The following is a 23,655-nucleotide window of genomic DNA, read 5'->3' on the forward strand; positions in this document are numbered from 1 at the left end:
CTGAGGCTGTTTGACAGAGCTGTATGGGGGCCAGGGCTGGGAATAGGGAGCTCCAAGCCTTAGCAAACCTGTCTAGGAACACATGTCCATCTTGTGGCATTCTCTGGTGCTGTCACTGCAATGCAGAGGTCTCTTCACTCTCACTCCCACCTGTCCAAGCAAATCAGCCATTCTCAGCACCACTGGGATGCAAGGGCCATACCAGCCTCCCCAGTGCTTTCACCACCCACGCCCACAGTTCCTGGTGTTCCTGGACCAGTGTGTGTATCCAGCCCTGCACCCACCTTCTCCCTGCACGGGGCCTCCTCAGTCCTGCCAGGAACAAGAGCCTTGACACGGGTGCCAGCAGCTGTACCACAGATCGTGAGAGACCGTCCTGCCACCCTCAGCCCACGGCCATCAGAGGCATTCTCATCAAAGACAACCTCAGGGCTCTGCTTCCTCACAGCACTGAAGCACCAAGCCATGCTCTGTCATCTCTGCCCTGGGCTGCAGCATGGCAGTTGCTTCAACTTTTGGGTCCAAACAAGAGTTATGGCAGAGAGACAATGCTGCCCTGCTTCAGGGAAGCAAAGCAAGACACACACAACAGAAGAGAGATATTTTCCTTTGTCTGTGATGTAGATTGCAATGACAAGGCTGTATGTTTCACCCTGTAGGTTTAGGAATTTTTATTTGTTTGTAATAAGGTGGTTTTTATGCTCTGCTCTGTAATTTCTTGTCAGATCATGGACTACTCCTAAAGGATCCATAAAAGCTCGCTGAGAAAAGCAAGCTCAGGTATTCCTCACTGCCATCTGCTCGTGCCAATATCTGGCCGACACCTGTGTATCTTCCAGGACATCTACAAATGGCAAATACAAAAAAAAATTCCCACATTGCACGACAAGGGGAGATACTGTGGGCAAGAAGTCCCTGTCGATGGAGAAGCTGGGAAAAGACTGAACCGTGTGCTGAGTTCCAGGATGACCACAGCACGTCAGCTGTTCCCCCGGGATATCCCCTGACCGATATCACAGAGGGGCAGAGTCTAAACCTTACACCGGAGGTGCCCACTCGGCGCGTTCAGAGACTCACGAACTCTTCTCCACACACGCCGTTCGCCGGAAAAACTGCCGAGCACACGGCAAATCCTGGACAACCTCCACTGAGGTGAAAACGGCAGCGGACAGGCGTGGTTACTCTGAGCAGAGCGAGCGAGCGGAGCGAGCAGGGCTGCGTTAGGCACCGTGTCTGTGACTCGTGACGTGCGGAGCGGCCGCGGTGCGCGGGGCCAAGCGAGACCGCCCAGAATGTTCCCGCCGCCACCGGCGGCCATTAAACCATCCAGCGCCGCCTCACTTCCACTTCGCTTCCGCCGCGCTTCCGCCGCGCCTCGGGGGGCGGGGCCAGCGGGGCCGCGCCACGCGCGCGGGGGCAACGGGGAGAGACGTCACAGTCGCCGGCGGGTCAGGGGCGGGGCCGGTGGGGCGAAGATGGCGCTGAACAGGAACCACTCGCAGGAGGGAGGTGTCGTCATCCCCAATGCCGAGAGGTACCGGGGCCGGGGGTTCTGCTCGCCCCCGTCCTCCCGCGGGGCCGGGCGTTATGAAGGGCTCCGCACGGGTTGGGGCGGGCGGGACGGCAACAGGCTTGGCTGGAGTCCGCAGAGCTGCCGTGTGCGCTGCGGAAGCTCGGCGGGCCTCAGTGCCGGTCCTGGGTGAGGAGTGAGCTGCCCTCGCTTGTAAAAGTTAAGGAATTGCCTCTTTTTCAAAGTTATGCAATTCGTGACGCCAGAGAGGCAGAGACCACTTACGGTAGGAGTCTCGATCCCTGGAATTCGCAGTAAGGAAGCCTTGTTCCCGCTCCGGCGGAGGAGCGCCCCTCCATGGAAGCAGAGGGCTGCTCGACGCCTGCCCTCGCCCCAAACGGGCATTGGCACACCGGCTGAACGGGCTCGGGGCTTCGGCTTGGCTGTGTGCGAGTGGCATCCCAGAAACTAGAAACCCAGTAAAGGATCGGAGTAAACCATCAAAGGAGTTGGTTTGGAGCTGGTGGTCAATACGAAAAATACACTCCAAAAATATGCTTCAGATAGTGTTGAGTTTGTAGCTTACTCCTAATAGTTCAGTCAGAGAAGCCCTTTGACATGTAGAGCTCATGCTGGTTTAAAGGAGATCTCTCTATCATTTCAATCCTGGGCTGCATCAAAAGCAGCATGGGCAGCAGGCCAAGGGAGGTGATTCTGCCCCTCTACTCTGCTTTGATGTGACCCCACCTGGAGTGCTGCAACCAGCTCTGGGGTCCCCAGCATAAGAACATGGAACTGTTGGAGCAGTGCAGAGGAAGCCCAGAGTTGGTAAGAGGAACAGAACACCTCCCCTACAAAGAGAGGCTGAGGCAGTTGGGGCTGTTCAGCCTGGAAAAGAGAAGGTTGCATGGACCTCTCACAGCAGCCTTCCAGTATCTGAAGGGGCCTGCAGGGAAGCCAGAGAGGGCCTCTTCATCAGGAACTGTAGTGACAGGACAAGGAGTAATGGCTTGAAACTGAAGGGAAGTTTGGGCTGGACATTGGGAAGAAATTCTTCACTGTGAAAGTCATGAGGCACTGGAACAGGTTACCCAGGCAGGCTGTCGATGCCCCAACCCTATCACTGTTCAAAGCCAGGCTGGACAAGTCCTTGAGCAACCTGGTCTAGTGGGAGGTGTACCTGCCCATGGTAGGGGGTTTGGGATTACGTCCCTTCCAGTCCTTCACATTCTATGATTTTATGATCTCAGGCGTTCTTCGAGGTGCTGCTTAGTCACAGGTGGGGCAGTGTGTGGCTCCTCAGGGTGTGCAGCCCTCCCGTGACAAAGCTGGACAGGCATGAAGGTGCAAACCAGTGACAGAGCTGGACAGGCATGAAGGTGCAAACCAGTTCAGCAGCCTCATTACTCCCAGTGTTGGTGGCTGCATGTTATTTGCTTATGTGAGCAGCTGTGGAGGTGTAAACATTACAATGACTACATAGAAATCCTCTCCAGTGAGGCAAACTGACCTGAAACGCAGCTACAGGGCATGGCTGAGGAAGTGTTCTGGTAGGATCAAAGCTGTCAAGAACTTGATTTTATTTAGCTTAGAAGAAATGTTCCCCCCCCCCCCTTGTATTTTGGAAATGGAAAGACCTCTTCTGCATCATCAGTCTGTTCTTTTCAACCAACCTGAGAACTTGCATCTAGCTCAATTATGAAGTAACATCCCAGTAGAATTTCTTGGTGAGGTGTTTTTCTCATTAAAGCTAGAGTTTTTAATGTCTTCATTCTCAAATATCTGCATTTTTCAGATACATCTACAATGTGCTCTTCCCTAAAGAGCAAACAACCTGAAACTAGGGGGCTTTTTGTTGTTTTCCCATATGGTGGCCCTGAAGATTCTTCCCTTCCTCAAATGGTTGTGCAGTTTCCTGACTTTATTTGGCTTCTACAGTATGCTGATCAGGATATGTAAAGATTACTTTAGATCCATAGTGTTTCAGGCTTGTCTTGGTTTAGGGTGTTGTGATTTTGTTTTCCATGCTCTTGAACCATCAAAAAATCAAACGTAACAATTGCTTGCTTTCTTTTCAGTGGAAAATGTCTCAAAGTCTTCTGCCACTCTAACACACTGAAAATTTGTGACCCCCAAGGCTCTTTTGTTTATTCTGCAAATTTTCTTACTATGTGGTATGTTTAGGATCCGCCCCCTAGATTCAGTGACATGCTTTTCCAAGATGACTCCTTCATTTTCTTCTGAAAATACATTTAATTTTCAAGGCACCTCCATATCCCTGACCCTGCAGTGTTCATAATTTTCATCTGGCTTTGTGTCATTAGCTAACTCTGCCAGTGTTCCCATAGATATCCAACAATAATATCCTTATTGTTGACATTACTGGCTCATTGTTTTGTTCCTTAGCATGATACTGTGTTTTACAAGTACCTCCTTCAGTCACATGAAGCAGGGTCAGCAGTGGGGTTGTTAGTAAAGTCACTTCCTCAGTTCACACAGTGGGTTCAGTGTTACAGTAGTGCTACTTTCCAGTGCAGTGGCCTGGATTTGAGCATGGACAGGGAGAGAGGATTGCTGTGAGATTACATGTTGGCATCAAGGGGATGGTTTCTGACACCTCAACCCTTTCCATGCCCTGATCTTTGGGCTGAGGCTTTTTATGCAGAGCAGAATTCCTCAGCCTGATGGTTTGGAGATAGAAAGAGAACTTGTTACGTGAAGCTTCCCTTTGTGGAGGAGGAGCAGGGCTTGTCACAGGTGAGAGGATGAATTCTTCCACTCCACATAAAACATCCCTCTCTGTTCAAAGTCAAAATCATAGAAGCATAGAATTGATTGGGTTGGAAAAGACCTCTGAGATCATCAAGTCCAACCCTTGGTCCAACTCCAGTCCATTTACCAGATCATGGCACTCAGTGCCACGGCCAATCTCAGTTTAAAAACCTTCAGGGATGGTGAATCCACCATCTCTCTGGGCAGCCCATTCCAATGCCTGATTACTCTCTCTGGAAAGAATTTTTTTTTTGTGGCAGGGCCTATGGCAGAACTTTTGAGATAATTAGAGTTTGGTGTGCTGTTCCCTTCCCTGTGTGGTAGGGGTCTGTGTCAGAGCTGTTCCTGAGTTTGTCTCTCCTATCTGTCTGACTGCCTCCTGTAGTGTTCTCAAACAGTGTAAAGATGTGGAGCTCTCCTTCAGTGACATGACAGGCAAACCTGAAATCTTCAAAGGCACCAAGAAAGGGATGCTGTATCTCACCCCTTACAGGGTAAGTCTGATGCCAGCTGGGCTGTTTCTTTCTCAGGGGATTTTGTAAACTTTAGACCAGAAACCAAGTGGGTGATTTTTGTGGTGGAAGGAACCACTGACAGCACTAGGTAGAAAGAGGGAAGGTGGAAATGGGGTAGGTCCATGCCTGTGTCACAGTCCCAATTCCCTGCAAAGGCACATGCAGTACTGGAAATCACTGTCTAGAGAATATCATATTATATGTCAGTCAATATTACTGTCTTTGAAAGCTCTCATAGCTTATCCTTAAAAAGCAGAACAATAGATCTCTGTAAATGTGCATGTGTGTTTTAAGTGGTGAGTGAGCCATGTGCCATTAAATCCATTGGGGATCTGCAGTATTAAAGCTGTAAAATAACACAACACATATTCATACTGGGAGTTGTTACTCTTTTTGGGTGCTGATACTACTGGAACTCCACAATCACTCACTACATCTAGTTCAGGTAATTCAGAGGTATTCCCTCCTGTCTTGCAGGTGATCTTTGTGTCAAAGGGCAAGGATCCTCTGCAGTCTTTCATGATGCCATTTTATTTGGTGAAAGGATGCTCAATCGAGCAGCCAGTTTTCTCTGCCAATTACATCAAAGGACAGATTCAGGCTGAGGCAGGAGGTAAGTGCCCGTGCTTTGTAGACTGAACTCTTCCCAAGTGTCACAAGACTTTTCTTGCCAAACACTGGACAGACAACTTATGTGCACAGGAAAGACAAAGTAGCTGTGGCAGTTGTAGCTGGTGTGTCCACTGAGATAACTTGTTGCCTAAGCTTTAAGGCACTGCTACTGTGTGAATCTCCATGATGTATTCTTTTGTTTTATTTCTACACTTCATATGCAGTTTGTCACCAAGAGACTGTCTCTCTTTTTACTAACTTCATTGTTTGACAAGGAGGATAAATCCTATTTCATTAAATCTTTTGTTTAAATGACATATTTTTTCTAAAAACACCAAAAAACAAAGCACCTCCAAAAAACTCCACAAAACCACCAAAAAGTCCAAGCAAAACAAAGCAGTCTTACTTTCCTGAAATACATCAACTGCTTGAATTTTTTTTTAAATTGCTATTATACCTCAGCATTTAATAATATGTCTAAGCTTCTCTGTGTCAAAGAGCTTAAAAATGTAACAATCAATTTAAATCCTAGCTTGAGTTGCAGACCCTGATCTGTAGTCCACTGAGGTCAGCAATAAATCTTCATCTGAAGGCTTTCAATTAAAATCCTCAGTGAATAAATGCTCCATCGTTACACTGTGTTCGTTATTAGGTTCTGTTAAACCTTTCAAGGAAGCACAAAACAGCTTAGTATATAAAGTAGGATGTTTCTACATGACTATCACTTTTAAAGGGTAAAGAAATAAATTCCTGATCCTCTTCAGATACTACTTTGAGGGATATCACACAGCAGTGCTGTGACTTTCTTGCTGGTAATGGGATGCAAAATAGTTTTGAAATAAAGAAGAAAAATAATTGGAGTATTAGCAGTTTTGCTGTCTTGGCTGCTACTGAGGAGGTTAATAGTCTGTTTCAGTTCTAATTCTCTCTCTCCTAGGTGGCTGGGAAGGGCAGGGGACATTTAAGCTCACTTTCAACAGTGGAGGAGCCATTGAGTTTGGACAGCTGATGTTCAAAGCTGCTTCTAGTGGTAAGAGATTTTCAGAGGCTGTGGTTCCCCTGTAGTCAGCTGAGCCAGTAAGCAAATAGTGCTCTGAACTTCATAGAATGAGGGGTACTCTATGCCCTCTTTCACACAAAGTATTTTTGTCTTTCATGGGGAACTTTTGTTTTCTCTGCCAATCCTTTTTCATCTTAGTGCTTTGTGCAATCAAAATATTCTGGAGTTTGTGCTTCTGAGGTGGACCAGTTTTTTCTACAGAACTTTATTCCTTCTGGTCGAAAAGTTGAAAAACGTGATGGTGAAAAATTGATTCACTTCCCTACCCTCAGCTCAGTTGTGTAATAGTGAAGTAAGATGGGCGAAGTTAATGTGCATATTCAGAGAGGGGGAAAACAGGTTTTTTTAAATAATTTCTATTTAAAAGTTTTAAATGGGAGGAAAAGTACCTTTTTTCTGTTAAAGTATGCATTTCAATTTTTTTTTCAGAAAGAAAGCTTAAAAAGAGGGAACAAACACTGTACTGATGCTTTATTTAGAATGGTCTTTTCTTCAAACATTGGGAGCTCTATGGTGGGACTGGTAGCTGAGAGGTAGCATTTTTGCAGCTGTTTCCTTTAGCACCGTGTAACTAACACTTTTCAAGCACAGTACTGTGCCAGGACTACGTAGTGAATGTGAATGAAGGGAGACGTGCTACATGAACAGGACTATTTGCCTTTTATTCTTTAAATTTAGTTGCAAAAAAAGATGTCTAGCTTACTAAACATGTGCTCCTTAGCTTCCAGTGGTGTTCCTCTCCAGCCCCCTGGCTATGGCTATACACCTGTTCCCGGAGGATATGCACCTGCTGCACCTGCCCCTGGGGGTTATTCACCTGTGCCAGGCGGCTATGCTGCCCCTCCACCACCAAACGGACCATATCCTTATGCACCACCTCCAGTGAATGCCTATGGACCTGCTCCACAGCCCATGGGATATCCGTATGCCCAGACTCCAGGTTTGGAAGTTGTGTAATGTTAACTGTGTTTAGTATTGCCTATAAAGAAATGACAGTGGTACAGTGATGGTTACTGTAGTTTTGTCTCCATTAAGGATCCTTGTCCTTGCAAAAATCTGTCACGTGCTGTTGATGGCACCTATGTGTCACTGTAGTTCCAGCTATATGAAAATGTGGTTTGCAAATTGTGCTGCTGCTTGTCAGAATTATTGCCCACTGATGTGATAGGCATTAGCAAATTGTCAAATCCCTGCTGTCTGTATCCCTGCCAAGCCTGCAGAGCTTCGCACTGGACACTGCTCTTGTGCAAAGCAACGTGCTGCCAGGCCTGTGAGCTCTCTTCCCCTCTGTCCCATTGCCATGGTCCAAAGCATCAGTCTGGTGTTGTCTGTTTCAGGTATTTACCCACCACTTCCAAACATGAACCCTGCGTATATGCCACCTCCACCACCCTACTCTGGGCCATCTCCTGCAGGACCCTCAGCCCCCTCAGCTCCCCCATCCTGGGTGAGCCCAGGGATGCCAGGTAAACGGGACAGAGGGGCTGCCAGGGTCTGGCTGCAAAGGGGTGCCTGGGTACTGGAGCTGAGGGTGGCATGGGCACAGCATGGGGTGGGGAAGCTGTTGTTGTAGGAGCTCAGAGTCATATGTGGCGAGCTGCTCAGCCCTGCACTGCAGAGCTTGTGATCAGCCCTAGCCAGCTTTCCTGAGCTGCTCTGAATTCTAACCCAGCTTGCTGCAGTTCCTGTCAGCATTTTGGGCATTTATTGCCTCCTTGGAAGAGCTGGGGCTGGGGAGCAGGCTCTGGGACCATTGCCTAAGATATTTAAGGTGGCTTCTTTTCCCTCCTTTTTCAGGAGGCAGTAAGGCCATGGAAGCTGCTTCCAGTGCATATTACAATCCTGCCAACCCACACAATGTGTACATGCCCATGGTGAGTACTGTGCCTGGTGTGTGTTTATCTCCTCCCTCCTCTGTCAGTAGCAGAAACAGTGGTTTGCTTTCCTAGCAAAGTCCAGCATACACTCATGTTGAACATGCATAGAAAGTGCGTTTTTCTGGGAGGGAGGCAGGATGTTGGTCCCATGAAGAAGGCTTGTTTCGTTTTCAGTCAGGAAAGGAGGAAGGCCTTAAGATTGATCCAGTAACAGCCATTTCTTACCTGTCTTATTCCTAAAGGCATAACAGACTTGCATGGGCACAGAGAACATAGAATCATAGGATCAGTTGGGTTAGAAGAGACCTCAGACTGATCATCGAGTCCAACCCTTAATCCAACCCCACTTTGATTACTCAGTGCCACGTCCAGTCTCACCTTAAAAACCTCCAGAGAGGACAATCCACCACCTCCCTGGGCAGGCCATTCCAATGCCTGACCACTCTCTCTGTAAAGAACTTCTTCCTGATATCCAACCTAAACCTCCCCTGGCAGAGCTTAAGCCCATGCCCTCTTGTCCTGCTGTTGGTTGCCTGAGAGAAGAGACCCACCCCCACCTGGCTACAACATCCTTTCTCTGCATCCATTGGGCCTGAAAGTGGGGAGAGTTAAAGAAAAACAGGTCACTTAAAGATGAGAGTATGTTCTGGGCACAGTTGGGTCAGTGGCAGCCAGTAGGTTGGCTGTAGCCCACACGTGGTACATGGCAGTCTGCCAGTGCCCCTCATTGCCCTGCGTGGCTCTGGCAGGCTGGAGACTGATGGAGCAGCAAAGCTGTCCCTCAGCACAGGAGCTTGCTCTCAGCTGGGTCAGAGCTGTGAGCTTCAACAGGGACAAAGCCCTGGAAGGAAAGGGAGGATGACAAAACAGATTAAATGGTTCATTTACAGTTGACCACTTGTTACCTGGTTTTGAAGGGACCTTTCCTAGAAACATTGTGGGAGACAGTGTCTATCATGGAGCATAGCTGACACTGGAGAGGAATGGTGTGATGAAATAACAGCTTAAACCGTAGCACGTGGCTCGTCTGTAGCTCATTGCAGAGCAGTCATTTATTATGAGCCAAGCCTGGGAACGCCTGGGAAAAGCTTGTCATAAAACAAGCAGGATTGTTGACTCTACTGTATCTCTTTCCAGGATCAGCCACCTCCTTATGCACCTCCTGAGGATAAGAAGAACAACTAACAGAAGGAAATTGCAATCAGCCTCCCACACTCTCTCTCCCTGAAGACAACTTTGGCTGTTAGTACCCCTCAAGTTAACATATCTCTGGATCTCTGTTTCTATACAATAGCTGTAGTGCTGGGCAACTGAGCACCTGCCCTCCTTAAACATTAAGTCAGTGGCAATACAAGGCAGAACAACAGCACTTTCCTGCTTATTTGCTGTTTCTCATGGGGTCAAAGCACTAACCTTTTGCTCTACCATTGGCTTGAGGAGAGAGATGGACTTATCATTAAACCACCACTATACCACATGACTAATCTAGGACTAAAATATGAAGGCTCTGGGATCTTGGAGTAAAACAACTTGGAATGCCACACTTTTGACTTCTGAAGTACCATCCAAGAGGAAGGGTGTAGAGAGCCATGAGGTTCCTTGCATAGGTTCTTGGGTGTCCCAGAGAGGTGTTAAATTTCCTTAAATTCTAGCACAGTTCAGTGTGAGATGGGACTCTGGACATCCTGTATCGTGCAGGAAGTGTGTGTATCAGGTCCTGGACTAACATCATAGGGTGATGACCTTGGGAAATGCATTCTAAGAGACACTGAAGCATTTGGCTAGCAAGAGGGAAGGGGATGGGCACCAATCAGCCTGTCTTTGTAGCCATTGAATAGATAAGCAAAGGTGTGCCATAGGGCAGTGAGCTGATAGACTGGCAGGCATTTGGATCAGTCTTCCTTTCCCTGTTCTAGAAGCAGGCCCCATACCTGTGCAATGATCCTGTGTCAAGCAGCTGTTCTTCATGCATAATGGACTTCAGTGCTGCACAGAAGGCTGCCTGCCTTGAAGCAAAATATGTTACATTAGGAAGATGACCTGGCACTACACTTGTCAGGAGACAGGTCTCAGCCCTGGCTCCCTCTGCTGAGCAAGCTTGCACTGTGTGCTACCTCCACAGGGGAAAACTGGCCTTCATCTTTTCCTTCAGGCCCACATCTGAGCAACGTGGGCAGGTGGGCACTATAATCCCAGAGTTGAGTTGCTTAGGGGTACAGTGCCCTCAGCTGGGAACCACTGTCTGGGGTGGGTGTTACTACTGCTCTGCTCTCTTGTAGAGACTCTGGCTGCTCAGCCACAACCTTTCCTTTTTCCTTAGGACATAGTGCCATTAAACCTGCTCTGAAGAGAGTTTCTAGTCTGGTGGAGACCCTTGTGATCCTTTACATATGGGGTGATTGTACTCCCTCCTACAGCCCCCTGCCTTCACAGTGCGGCAGAAGGAGTATTTTACCTGTTACTTCCCTATGTGCCAGGGCTCTCCTGTAAGTCGGGTTTGCACATAGGGGAGAAGTAAATTTCCCTGTCTATAAACACTTTTTAGGTCTGAGTTAGAGATACTCTAATAACTCTGTATTTAAAGAAAAAATCAACCATGAATGTTTGTAACTTTTTGAATTGCACTTTAATACAGGAGTGTTGATACCTTTAGCTGCCTGTTCACTGTTGTGTGTATGTTGCGTTGACCTTAATTCTTGTGTACTGCACAGAAGGCTGGAATGAACTACAGCCACTGGTGGTGTTCTCTTGGGTCAGCTCTGGGTCAGTTCTTTCCCTGGTACATGGCTAAGCTGGATCTGGCATCAAGTAACTGGGGAGAGGGACAAGGTGGGGCTTATCCCCTTGCTGTCTGGGAAGGGTAGAAGGCTGATTGTTGCCTTTGCTTTTGCCCAGGTATCCAGAACTGGCACATGTTTGTATCCTCTGGGCCTGCACAACACTGGGTTTAGTGGGGCTGTGTCACCACACTGCTACTCGCTACAGCTGTATTTGTTGCACCTCTTCTAGGTATATTTGCTGCCAGAGGAATGGCCTGTCTTTAAGAGGAACTCCTCACTAGCAGTTTTTTTCCAGTGAGGGGAAAAATAAATATATGAGATAAAGGAAAATGGCACTTAGCTGTGGACTGTAAAGTCTGTTTCCTCTTGTGCAAAGGAATGCTGTTTCCGTGCTGAACAGGATGTAACTTAGTGGAAGGCCGTTTCCCACTTTGCATCAGTCTAGTCTCTGACAGGGAATCAGTTCAATTTCTTAGCATAGTTGTTCCTGTTTTGAGGTAATGACCCTGTAATACTGCATTAACCAAGCAGTCATAACTAAACAACCATGAGACAGTCTGTGATCTGCTTCCCTTTATTTCAACTGATTTGCCTCAATCATTTCCCAAGCACAAAGCCAGCTCCTTGTTAGCAAGTCCTTCCTTGTTAGCACTGCAAGCATTGTGTTCAGTATCTTGATGTTGCACTCAAGAGAAAGTTTCTGGAAGTGGCCAGAATCAGACATTTGATCTTGCAGGAACCAGAGTGGGCAGGTGACCTGGAACCCTCCAGCAGATGAATAAAAACAGAACTTCTTTTTTTGCCTAATCTAAATGTGGTATTTCCCCATTCTGAGGCTTGATCTCCCTGGGCTGCAATCTTCACAAATGCTGCACCCCTTTCTGGGGCAGATGGGGTACACTGTGTCTCACCTAAAACTCCTCCATAGGACTGTATGAAGCAGTCAAGAGCTTGGGAGTCTGTCCTGCCACTCACTTCCAGTTTATTAGTGTAGGCTCCTCCTCAGGATGGAGCTGTGGATGTAGCTGCCTGTGGGAGAAGGAAGAGCCTTTCCCTGAGAAACCCTGAGCCTGCTGGAGGATCTAAGCCACCTGCTCTATCAGGAATTTCTTTCTATAAAGAACAGGATGCAGCTTGAAGGCACCTGTGACTATCTTCCAACCCAAAAGACCATGTCAGCTGAGAATCAGCATCTTCCCACCACCACTCCTATGCAACATGCTATGGCTTTGCAATTTTCGGTGTTGGACCACAGCACAGCTGCCAAGGTCATATATAGCTTGTGGAGGTTTTTGCTCTTCCCTGCTGTAAACTGCTACCAGAGGGGCTTTAATACAATGCATGCTAGGCTGCAGTAGTGCTGGCCTCCAGGATCCTGGCAGTAGGATCATGCCTGCAAGCAAAGCCTCTGCAGAAGCGGGCTGGGGAGGACGGAGGTGAAAGGAGAAGTGAGTGGCACAATCCTAGAAGATGAACTCAAGTATCCAAAGCCCTTCTACAGGTACAGTTCAAACAGCCCCTGCAATAGTCAGTAAATACCGAGCTCAAAGCAGTGAAGTTCTCAGCTGCCAGAGCTGACAAACTCCAACAGTGGCTGGATTCTGCTTACATGGCATCTTCCACAGAAGGATCTCAAAGGGCTTTGCAATCACCAAGGAACTATGCTCTGCATGCCCTTAGGAGGCAGGTAACAAAAATTCCTGATTTACACAAACTGAGCAAACATCATCAAGCTGGTATCAGGGAATGGTCACTCCCCAGCACTGCTGGCCACACCAGCAAAATGCACTTGTGCAGTGAAGAGCCATGTGCCACAGGGTCTCACAGCTCACCCTGGCACTGGCCCACACCCACCCCACCCACTGCACCTTGTCACAAGAGGACTGGGTGGAGGCCCTCACTGTGGGCTTGCTGTCTGACCACATGCCAGGGTTGCACTGGGAGTGTTGTAGGACGGAGATGCCACATCACCACCCCAGAGGGGTTAATAACAACTGAGAAGTTGTCTCCTGCCTTTAAGCCACTGATGATCTTCCTGCTGTACACGTCTTGTACCTGGAAGAGGGAGATGGTGGCTACCAGCATTTCCACAGACCTTTCATCTTGGGGTCCAGCTGTGGTCACTGACATGGCATAGCAGGAGAGAGCACAGTCGTGGGCAACAGGAGGGTGACCCAGTAGGCAGCTGCCCCTTCATCCTGGAGGCATGGAATGAGAGTCCTCCCTCCCCTCCACCCCTGCCAAAATGCAGAGAGCTGGGCAGAGGAGGACCCAGATGCCATAGGGCTGCCCTGCTGTGCAGTGTGTCAGTGGAGCTCACCTCATACACAGCATCCTCAGGGAAGTGGAGCTTGGCCAGGCTAGTGGTGTAGCAGAAGGGCATATCTGTCCTTCGGCTGAAGAAGACAAGGGCACTGGCAGCCTGGGACAGTGGGCGCAGAAACACCTCGATGTGGGATTTCTCCTACGAGTGGAGATAGGTGAGTGAGGCAGAGCTGCTGGGACCAGCACTGGCCCATAACATGTGACCTTGTCCCGTGGGGCTGCTATGCCAGCAGGCCCACAGCTCCCACAGCTCTCCTGGTCCTGTTTGCCTGCATCACTTCCCTCTCCCTCCTTATTGTGATGCTCCATGCTGCTCCTGTCTCATCTCCCAAATGCATCTGCCTTCTTCCTAACCTTGACAATCCGGCGACCCTGAATTCCCAGGGGGTCCTGGTTGATTTGGATCATCAGGCGGTTCTGCAGGATCTCCTTAGCACTTGGGGAGATGCTGCGGAGATCCGTGGACATGAGGAGAGGAGCTGCCATCACTGTCCACAGGGCCATTTGGGAGCGTGACTGCTCATAGCTGAGGCCAAAATTTCCAATGATGAGCTGGAAGGGAGACAGAGAAAGGATATGAGAGGCAGAAAATGGTTATAAACTTGTCTTTCTGTCACCCTTGGTGATGGTGCTTCCTGCTGAGAGACAGCATGCAAGGAAAATCTCACACACTCTTTTGCTTCCTCTTGAGTAGTCCACCACCACCAGGAGATCCCACCTCTGCCAGCAGCACACATTCACATGCACTTTCTAACACACTTTGTCTCACCAATATTCCCCCTCAGTTGACATGTAAACTCAAATGGTGAAGGGCAACACCAGCTTTGCCTCTCTACAGCAACAGGACTCCTGCTCCTGGCACTCATCCTTTGGCCTGCCTGTAGAAGGGGATCCATAGAGATCCTCATCCCCAGACAGGGTCAGAGCACCCACCACCCAGCCGCACCATGTCTGGGTCATTCCAGTGACCAGGACCAGCTGCCGGCTGCAGTACGTCCTGGTTTGTGAAGAACCAGTCCAGGATGGAAAGTACACTGTCCCAAGAGTCCTGGATGTCATCATAGTTACGCCACAAGTTGCAGTTCTCTGCCAGGATGGTGTAGTTCACCTGAGGACAAGAACAGGGTCAGCCAGGAGGGAAAACTGAACTGGTCTGCAAGGTGGGGGAAAAGAGGCAGCCTGAATTGTTGAGAGCTGCACTGTCCAGAAAGCGTGCAAAAGACAAAGGGCTCTGGAGAAGAGCAACATCATGTAGACAGGGAGGACAGAGCCATGTCCCAATATGACTGGGCACATCCTAGTATGATAGGATGTCTGGCAAAGCAACCACAGAGGCCATGGGGAAACACAAACAGCTACCAGCTACAAGAATAAGGGTAGCTCAGGACTGACTCAAAAGGTGAAAGAGGAAGGACATGAATGCAACCAATTCTCAAGAAACATATACTAGGAGGAATATCCTATTTGAAGCACTCAAACCAGACAGAACCTGTCTCACAAGAACAGACCGTGAGGATCAACCCCACATCAGCTAAGTAGGGTGAAGAGAGCACACTCCCAGGCCTTCTTCCCACAAATTCGCATCACCTAGCCATGTTGGGAACCCCAAATGTGCCCAGATGCCAGGCAGAGAGGCCACATCCCCTCTGGGGACTGCAGCACCATCCAGGGACGGAGTGATAAGTGGAGTGTAGCACCTGACTCCTGTTGCTCCAACAAGAACTCCCTCAGCACAGAGGGGACACAGGAAACTGCCACTGAAAGGGACGACCCTCACCTTGGGGGGGAGCCCCCCCTGGTATGCTGGCCAGCTGCAGGAATAGACGATGGGGCGGCCTGTGGCATTCAAGGCCCTCGCCATTTCTGGGTAGCCTTAGGGAGAGAAGATGACAACTGGTGAAGGGGGTGGCTGGCAGCAGTCTGTGTCCCAGCAGCAACCTGCATTCCAGCCCACCAAACAAGGGAAAACCCAAGCCAGCATGGCTTTCTGCCTTACACCAGCTCCAGGGCACCCAAACTCCCTCTTCTTTGCCCAAGTGTTGCAATAGGAGACCGAAGGGAAGAACTGGCTGGCCAAACATTTCGGCAGATGGCCAGCTGCCCCAACCAAAGCAGCAAAGGGAGAAGTGCCAGACAACCCATGAGCTTTTACCCTTCGCCTGCTGCTCTTCTGATGAGTAACACCCATCCAGCTTCAGCATATCCACACCCCACTCTGCAAAGGTCTGGGCATCCTGCTTCACATAGTCCAGTGTGGTGCCTGGGTAGCCCCCACAGGTGTATTTGCCCAGGTCACCATAAATGCCCAGCTTCAGGCCTTTGGCATGAACCTGTAAGGAGAGGAGAGCTGCAAGGAGTGGACCCGAGGTGCCTCCCAGGTACCAGGGTCCTCCATCCCCACCTAGTTCTCCCACCCTAGTGGCATGGGAACAAAGAGATCCCCACAAACCCCAGCAGGCACTCACATAGTCAGCCAGAGCCTTAATTCCACTAGGAAACCTCTCGGGATCAGGAACCAGCCGTCCCATTGCGTCCCGCTGCTTGGCAGACCAGCAGTCATCAATGTTGATGTACTGGTAGCCCAGCTCCCGCCATCCATCCTCTGCCAGCCGGTCTGCCATCTCGAAGAAGAGCCTCTCACTGTGGGTTGAGAGAACACGGCAGGCTGAGACCCTGCAACCCCTGTGCCCTGCTAGCTGAGGCAGGCAGAGAGATTTTGGGGTTAACTGGGGGCTCTGGAGGGTCTGTCGCTGCAGGGCTGGTCTGGGCCATAGGAAGGTCTCCAGGACTCTCGTTTAAAGCCCGTCCGTGTCCCGTTCATTGACCTCACCGAGGGGAAGTATTTCCCCGACACCGCGCAAATCCTGGCCACATCCTTCAGCTCCGGGGGCTCTCCAGCCCAGCACCGGGCGTCTGAGTCCCCCGCCTCCCACGCACCATGCACCTAGGGATCCCAGGGACGCACATGATGCCGGAACTGTGGCAGGCCTGACGTCCAACCCGATTGCTCCCTGCCCCGCAGCCCCAACCTGATGCAGTTGTGGGGATCCGCCCGGCAGTCCACGTTGCAGCGGAACCTCTCCCAGGCCAGCCAGCCCATGGGGGGAGTGCGCGCCAGCCCGTTCTCCAGGGCCACGGAGGGCAGCGCCAGGGCCATGGCCACGGCCACGGCCACAGCCAGGGCGCTCGGCACCACCATCCCCATCGCTGCCGCCGGGGCACAGAGCGACTCTCCGACCCGGCCCCGCTCACATGATGCCATTCGCGTCACCTGACCGCCCGCCCCCGCCTCCCGCCCGCCCCGCAGCCACCGCGCCCCGCCGGTATCGCACCGCCCGGTCCCGCGCCCCACAGCCTGGGCACCCCGCTGATATCATCCCCCGTTCACACTGCTGCACCCTCTCAGTATCGCACCCCGCCCGTACTGCACCCCAGTGCTGCTGCACCTCAGTGCTGCTGTCCACCAGCACTGCGCCCAGCCGGCCCCGCACCCCACTGCATCGCACCCCACTGCAGCTGCCCCCCATTGCTGGCACCCGGTCACCGCCGCCCCCGTGGCCGGTGCACCCCTATAGTTACACTGGGAGTGGGGGACTTGGGTCCCCCCGAGGTGGGGACCCCGAAGGAGGTTTGGGAGGAGCGAAGGAGTGCGGGAGGACGCGGCTCCGGGCAGGCTGCCGTGCGTCCCAGCCGCCCCCCGCCTCCTGGTGCCGCGGCCGTCGGCGGGGCGGTGCTGCCGGCGCGGCGGGACGGCCCCGGCGGCCGCAGGAGCCCTCCCCCGCCCGCGGCCGGGGCCGCGCTGCCCCGCACCGCCGAGCAGGAGCGGCCGGAGGTGAGACGGGCCGGGCCGGGACCGGGGGCCGCCGTCCCGCCGTCGGGGGGAGACGCTGGGCGGGGGCCCGCTGGGCAAGAGCCCGGTGGCGCCGGGGCCGGGTGGCGGCGGGGCGGGCGCGGGCGCGAGACTGTGGGGGTCGCAGGCACACGGCGAACACACACACGGAGGGGCACACACGCACACAAAGACACGCCGCCCGACTGCACGGGCGTGCGCCCGCACACAAAGACACAGCTCAGCACTGCACGCTGGGACCCCCGCAGCCCCCTCGCCTTAGGGCTGGCCTGGGCCGCCTCGGCTGTCCGCAGCCAGCGTGGGCAAAGCTGCAGGTTCCCCAGGGTGCCACCCCGAGGACAGAGCACCCCCAAGGAACAGCCTTTCCTTCTGTCTGATCGGGGTCTTGTGCATTTTCCAACTGGGATCCATGCCCCCATGTTCTCAGCCTTGTCCCACAAGCCCTGATGGGGAAGAAGGGCTCCAGGAGGGATTCCGGAGGTTGCTCAGCAGTGTAGTGTGGAGCTCCCCATGACCGGATCTGACCGGGGAGTGGTGGCTGTGGTTTGTTTTCTGCATATTTCTGTGTGTTGAGTTTTACTGGTTGGATATCCTTTTGCAGTTGTACAATCCACAAAGGCTGTGCTGGCTCTGTCCTTTGCGGCTCTGTCCTCCTTGACTTGCAGAGCTGTGTGCCACAGGGCCTCTGCAAATGGGGTAGTGACAGCTTCTACAAAGCTTTTTTTTTTTAATAAAACCAAAACATACCCACAGGAGCACTGTCCTGAGCTGAGATGGGTTTCAGGCTTTGAAGCCAATGCATGTGCCCCTAGTTTTGCCACCCTGGTTTCCAGAGCTGCCTGCCTGCACTGAGGACCCTGTCTTTCTGGGGTGGGAACGATGCAGCACTTAGCTCTTTTGGTCCCAAACTGTTCTGGTTCATGACTCCCTATCTGCCACCTTTCTTCCAACAAAGGATGGGGCTCATCACAGTGAAGCTTTGGAGACCCTCAGCAAGGGAGCAGCCTGACCAAGGAAGACGGCAGGGGGTTGCAGTCTGACGCATATAGCCGGTATGGCACCTTGCACTCCAGTGTGACACCTTGCACCCTGCTGCTGGTGAACCTGCCAGGGCTGAGAGTTCTGCGGGTGGGAGCGCTGGTGGGGATGGGTGGTCCTGCTCGGAGACAAGGAGTGGGGAGAGGGCGCTGAAACAGAAGTTCAGAGTCCTTGGGTCTGAAACACTCGCCTTATCCTGCCCTCTAATAGAGAGCAAAATGAATGCCTTGCAGGCGCAGAGGCCAATCTCTTTGATGTGCCCCATAAAAAACCACCAAAGTAGGTCACTCATAGAATAACAAATTAAACAGTGGTATTGGTGTTCCTGGAGAAGGCAGGTGCCTCGGTGGTGGGGCTCTGGTCACGACCTCCTCTTTGCAGCAGCGAAGAACCAACCTGTCCTTTCTAGGGGTACCTGCTGAATTAGATGCTGTCCTGCACTGCTGGCTACTGGAGTTAGGGCTGCTTTTCCCTGGGGCAGGATCAGGCCTCTTCTGGTGGGGCGAGTGACATGTTCCACACACTAAGACCTTTCCCCCTCTCTTCCTCTGCGCCTAGGTGCGGCGATGAAGCTGAATGAGCGGAGCGTGGCCCACTATGCCACCTGTGACTCGCCTGCTGACCATACCGGCTTCCTGCGCAAGCGGGTGGAACGGCACCACCACCATGCCCACCACTATGGCACCTCCTACCAGCGCCGCTGGTTCGTCCTCAAGGGCAACCTCCTCTTCTACTTTGAGGAGCGGGAGAGCCGGGAGCCTGTGGGGCTGGTGGTCCTGGAGGGCTGCACTGTGGAGCTGTGTGAGGCCGCTGAGGAGTTTGCCTTTGCCATCCGCTTTGATGACGCTGGTGCCAGGGCTTACGTGCTGGTGGCTGATGGGCAGGCTACCATGGAGGCCTGGGTGAAGGCGCTGTCACGGGCCAGCTTCGACTACATGCGGCTTGTGGTAAAGGAGCTGGAAAAGCAGCTGGAGGAGGCCTGCAAGAGCTTGGCCGCTTGCCGCAAGTCTCCACGGAGGTCCTCCTCCTCTGGCAGGAAGAGGCATCTCTCCAACCCCGCCTTGCTGCCTCTCCAGGAGAAGCCTGCCATCCTGGAGAACGGTTACTCCACGTGGGGTAGTGGTGATTGTGGGGTTGGTGGCCCTGACCATGATGAGGGACAAGCAAAGCCCCCACCCCTGCCTCCCCGACGGCGCTCAGCCACTGGCAGCACCACAGGGTCCCCAGTGTCTGGCCTCTCACCAGCCATGATGCAGAGTCCAGTGTCACCAGACACAGTCTGTTTCTCCAAGCTGCACAACTGGTACGGGCAGGAGATTGTGGCGCTGAGACGGGAGTGGCAGGAGAGGCAGGAGAGGGGACATCTCTGACCAGGGACGCAAGTCACTGGCCAGCTGATGCTCAGCAGCCTGTCACCTATGCGAGAAGAGCAAAGCAAGGGATGCTGCTTGCCCTCATTAGTGGCTGAGTGTGCAGTGTGTGTATGCTTCACAGGGTGTATGAGAGGGACCTTTAGTCTTCCCCAAACCTCATGTTTCATTTCCATGAGGGTTTATACAGCTGAGAGAGTGTAACCCTGGGGGAGCCACCTTTGAACTCAGTTGGTAATATGAGGTGAGGAGGGGGCCCAAATCACCATGTATGCAACAAACCTCAGATGACAGGTTTGGTCCCTTGCCATCCTGGCATGGTGCTTCATCACCCACCTTTCCTTCACCACTTTGTTTCTCAGTGTGGAAGTTTGCAGAAGTTTGTCTGTGGTCTTGCGCCAAAGTATTTCTGCTTTTGTTCTTTTGCCACAGATAAGGCTGGGCTCTTATGAAGTGCCTCCGATGGGCCACTGGCCCTGGCACGTGCCTCCAGCTTTGTGCCTCTTTATCACCACAGGACATGTGTAAGCCACTGCAGCTCTGGCTGGCCCAGCAGCAGGGGATCTTGCATTGTTGTTGGGTTTTTTTCACTTTCATCTGAACTAACTGTTCTCCCAGCTAAATCCGTCAGGACCTGGATATCATGGGCTTACATCTGCCCCCTCTGGGTGCTCACACACAGAAACAGGGCTGAAATGGAGACACAGAGCCTGGCCTGAAGCAACAGCAAGGACCAGGAGCTCCCCACCACTCACCTGGACTCCTGCAAGTGGTAACCAAGCCTCTTACTATCTCTGGCTCAAGCTTTCCCTGTTCTAAAGCAGGGATGCTAAAGCCTCTTTGCCTGGCCAAGAGTAAATTTCTCAGCCTTTGCTCAGACCACAGCTCCTTCAAACTGCCATATAGGGCTCAGTTAGCTCACTGGGCTGTTTGCCCAAGAGAGTATCCAGAGCCACACCCTTGCAGGGCTTCTCTCACTGTTGTGCTCTGCCCAGCCCCTGGCAGCACTGTGCAGTCAGAGGAGAGGCTTTGGAGGAGCAGGGGAGAGGATAGGGCTGGTCTCAAGAAGAAAAATGACGGTGTGGGAGTGAGTTACAGGTAGCAGTGACTGCATGTTGGCAGTGTCTGGGCTTGCCTCTCTAGCATCAAAGCCATATTGCTGCCTTCCACCAAGCCAGCACCTGGCCTGCCTGCGCTTCCCTCTGACTTCATTTTGGCATTGCTTGGCTGATCCTTGTAGCACACTCCGTCCTCCCAGCGGGCTGGGAGGGCTGCAGGGAGGTAAGCCTGTCCCCTTGCTACAGAAACAGACTTGTCCACCACTAGATCAGAAACCTTGGCCACAAGGCAGATGTACAGGTAAATGGGTGTCAAATCCACGGACTAGAACACCCTGGAGTTCAGGTTTATAAATCTCCCTTACGCTTTTGGCAAGGGCTGTTTTTCAGAGAAAAAAACCCAGAAAGTGAAGTGGTCATGTGCTTCCTATCTAAAAGTGTTAAACCTGCTTTTATTGTGCTGTTTTATTAAGAAGCCTTGCTAAGAAAGCAAAAGACCATTCCAGGTCATGACTGGCTAAAACCTATTTGCTTTTCTGGAGTTAAACACACTCAGCGTTATACTTTGCAATAGCCAGTAGAGAGTGTGAATGCAGAAATCAAATTAATTCCGTTAACTCTTCGTGCCTTTAAAAATGTAAATCTCTTGTAGTTTTGGATAAAAAAAAGCAGGAGAGGGCTGGCCCTGGGTCAGGGTGCAGGCTCCATCAGCAGCCCACCTGACTGGATGTAAGGGCCAGCTCTGCCTCCCCATCTGCAAGCTTGAAGAATTTGGCATTGCAGTATTCCTGGCTTTGAACCTGTCCCCTTCCCCGTGTGAAGGCAGCAGCATCATGGAATCACACTACCTGGTGCCTCCTTGCTCTGAGCATGGGTATTTTGGGGCCAAGGTCAAATTTGTCAAGCATTTTACTGTGTTGTTTTTTTGGTTTTTTTAATGTATTCCCAATGTCTCAGACTTATATAAGGCAGTTTGATGGTAAAGATTTAAGTTCCCAAACAAATCAAACTGCAGTGGTAGTTCCTACAAGAGATCCAAGAACTGGGAGTGACTTGAAAAAGAAAGTAAATTACCAAAGCCAGTTCTGTCAGAACTGGAACTGAAACAGTATTATTCATTTAAGGACAGTTTCACTTTTAAGAAGCTTAGTTTGTTCTAATAAGCCAGGATTGTACTCATAACACTACTAAAGAGCTTATATTTAATGCTTTAATCTATCCCCATTCAAATGGCACAATTTCCACACTGCCTACCTTTGCATTAGCACATATCTCAGCTAAGTCCTAAATCCTGCAAATGAAGTGCTGTGCTCTGCTTTCTGTCTCATCGCATTTGGAGTAATTTTGTTTTATTCTGCAGCACTGACAAGAAAATGGCTGAATCTTGATCCGCATTTTTGCTTGGCCCAGCTGTCCATGCCTGGTCTCCCAAGTGCTGTGTGACTTTGGATGCACTTGATCAGGGCTTCCTCACTATCCTGTTCTCATAGCAGGCTGGCCCTTTTCTGAGTGAAAAGAGCCATAATTGGGGTCATGCCCAAATTTATGTGGGAGTACAGGGTTTTTAAATGACCGCTGCCGCTTGCTTCATTAGGCAGGAAGCATCTGGATGCCCCACTGCCTCCTCAGAGATGGAGGCTACCAAACCAGCCCAGCTGAGAATTGGTTGTGCTGGCAGAGCCTTTGAAGCAGCCCCCAGGCTGGAGGTCGGGATTTCAGCTTCCTGAGGTTGCACATGCAGCTGACTAATGGTGCATCCTGTCAGTCTGCAGGCAGAGATCATTACAAAGAAAGGCAGAGAGGTTTTACTGCAGTGTTCCCAGCAGCAAAATAGCACTAGATTGCCACACACAGGTTCTTCTCCAGCCATTCAGGTTTGGACTGTTTCACCTCCCACCTCCACTTTCTTTCCCTTATTAATTTTTTAAAATAGAGAATATCAGGACTGCACAGAACAGGTTCCTTGGCAAAGGGGGAGCTGAACACTAAAGCTGAATGGGTACCTTTCTTAAAGTACTGAAGTTAAGATCCTTTTCTAAGAGTTTTCTTTAGCATAATAATGCAAAGGCAATGAGAGAAAAATGCTACAATTTAAAAGAAATTGAAGACTGAAATTGGGAGGGCAATTTTGACATGGCTTTTGTAAGCTGTGTCGAGAAGGGCTACCAGTCCTTCTAGAATAGTTGATTAAAACCTTATTATTTTTCTGAGGCTGGTATTTCAGATTCAAGCCCGTGAGGTATTATATCTGCACATCTTTTTTGTTAAACTATGGTGATGTTTTCCACTGAATCCGGGTCCTAGCGACAAGAGTCACCCGAAGGTTTTACCCGTGGACACTGGTGGCCATTTGGTGGACAATCGCGACTAGGATCAGGCATTTTCTGTTACAGCAGCTACGGCACTAGCCGTGTGTGGGGGGAGCGGGCCCTTCTCTATCGTACCTCTCGCGACTGCCTTTGCAGAGAAGGCTGAAGAACGCCCAGTGCAATGCGCGTGGAGTTCCCGTGTGGGGCATCTCTCAGCACCACAAATTGCCTCCCATGCGCACAATTACCTGCCAACACTACGAGCAACCCGCGGGAGTGCTCCTGCCTTCCCCAGAGCTTGTTTTTTTTTAGGTAGGGCGACGTGTTCTTTTTTTTAGGAGGCGGTTTTGCATGCGCCTTTGTTTTTTATACTCCGAACTTGTACCGTACATTTCGTTACACTGTTAGCGTTTGTTTTACACGCGGAACTTGTATTACGCATCTCATTTACACTGTTTAGCGTTTGTATTTTATGCCGTGAAGCTGAATAAACCGGTTTGATTTGTAGCCCGGCGTGCTGTCAGTGGAGCCGTGAGCCGCCCCGGGGAGTGTCTGCGGGGCCTGCCCCGCTTTGCTCCA

The 23,655-nt window shown here is 51.2% G+C and overlaps 3 protein-coding genes across 5 annotated transcripts; 2 read left to right on the forward strand and 1 right to left on the reverse strand.

Moving 5' to 3' along the window:
* The first annotated feature begins 1,449 nt into the window (after positions 1-1,449).
* WBP2NL (WBP2 N-terminal like) lies at positions 1,450-10,998 on the forward strand. Its single transcript, XM_071551890.1, has 8 exons — positions 1,450-1,534; positions 4,668-4,776; positions 5,275-5,410; positions 6,347-6,439; positions 7,191-7,409; positions 7,807-7,935; positions 8,267-8,343; positions 9,484-10,998. Exons 1-8 carry the CDS (start codon positions 1,476-1,478, stop codon positions 9,529-9,531), a joined length of 870 nt encoding a protein of 289 aa, XP_071407991.1. The 5' UTR covers positions 1,450-1,475; the 3' UTR covers positions 9,532-10,998.
* Positions 10,999-11,684: 686 nt separating this feature from the next.
* Positions 11,685-16,713, reverse strand: NAGA (alpha-N-acetylgalactosaminidase). The gene is made up of 8 exons (XM_071551891.1): positions 16,481-16,713; positions 15,917-16,091; positions 15,604-15,781; positions 15,229-15,323; positions 14,398-14,559; positions 13,806-14,003; positions 13,447-13,590; positions 11,685-13,181 (listed from the first exon to the last, which is right to left on the reverse strand). The coding sequence occupies exons 1-8, from the start codon at positions 16,711-16,713 to the stop codon at positions 12,999-13,001; spliced, it is 1,368 nt and encodes a 455-aa protein (XP_071407992.1). The 3' UTR covers positions 11,685-12,998.
* On the forward strand, positions 13,566-23,583 carry PHETA2 (PH domain containing endocytic trafficking adaptor 2). Of its 3 annotated transcripts, none has more exons than XM_071551893.1 (3): positions 13,566-13,606; positions 18,257-18,353; positions 18,898-23,583. In XM_071551893.1, exon 3 carries the CDS (start codon positions 18,906-18,908, stop codon positions 19,707-19,709), a length of 804 nt encoding a protein of 267 aa, XP_071407994.1. In that variant the 5' UTR covers positions 13,566-13,606; positions 18,257-18,353; positions 18,898-18,905; the 3' UTR covers positions 19,710-23,583. The 3 variants fall into 3 exon arrangements, with proteins under 3 accessions (XP_071407994.1, XP_071407993.1, XP_071407996.1); XM_071551892.1 differs by lacking the exon at positions 13,566-13,606 and adding an exon at positions 16,832-17,283; XM_071551895.1 differs by lacking the exons at positions 13,566-13,606; positions 18,257-18,353 and adding an exon at positions 16,832-17,283.
* The last annotated feature ends 72 nt before the right edge of the window (positions 23,584-23,655 follow it).

Source organism: Pithys albifrons, chromosome 3 (assembly GCF_047495875.1).
Source record: "Pithys albifrons albifrons isolate INPA30051 chromosome 3, PitAlb_v1, whole genome shotgun sequence".
In the NCBI taxonomy this organism is placed as follows: Eukaryota; Metazoa; Chordata; class Aves; order Passeriformes; family Thamnophilidae; genus Pithys; species Pithys albifrons.

What these genes read in the sequence shown, in the direction of transcription:
- WBP2NL (XM_071551890.1), top strand. Translation starts at nt 1,476, where the DNA reads ATGGCGCTGAACAGGAACCACTCGCAGGAGGGAGGTGTCGTCATCCCC. An exon ending in GGTGAGCCCAGGGATGCCAG is followed by an intron (nt 7,936 to 8,266) that starts GTAAACGGGACA and finishes CTCCTTTTTCAG; the next exon opens with GAGGCAGTAAGGCCATGGAA. An exon ending in ACAATGTGTACATGCCCATG is followed by an intron (nt 8,344 to 9,483) that starts GTGAGTACTGTG and finishes ATCTCTTTCCAG; the next exon opens with GATCAGCCACCTCCTTATGC.
- NAGA (XM_071551891.1), bottom strand. Translation starts at nt 16,713, where the DNA reads ATGGCATCATGTGAGCGGGGCCGGGTCGGAGAGTCGCTCTGTGCCCCG. An exon ending in AGGGTCGCCGGATTGTCAAG is followed by an intron (nt 13,591 to 13,805) that starts GTTAGGAAGAAG and finishes CTCCACTCGTAG; the next exon opens with GAGAAATCCCACATCGAGGT. An exon ending in CTGAGGATGCTGTGTATGAG is followed by an intron (nt 13,182 to 13,446) that starts GTGAGCTCCACT and finishes TCCCTCTTCCAG; the next exon opens with GTACAAGACGTGTACAGCAG.
- PHETA2 (XM_071551893.1), top strand. Translation starts at nt 18,906, where the DNA reads ATGAAGCTGAATGAGCGGAGCGTGGCCCACTATGCCACCTGTGACTCG.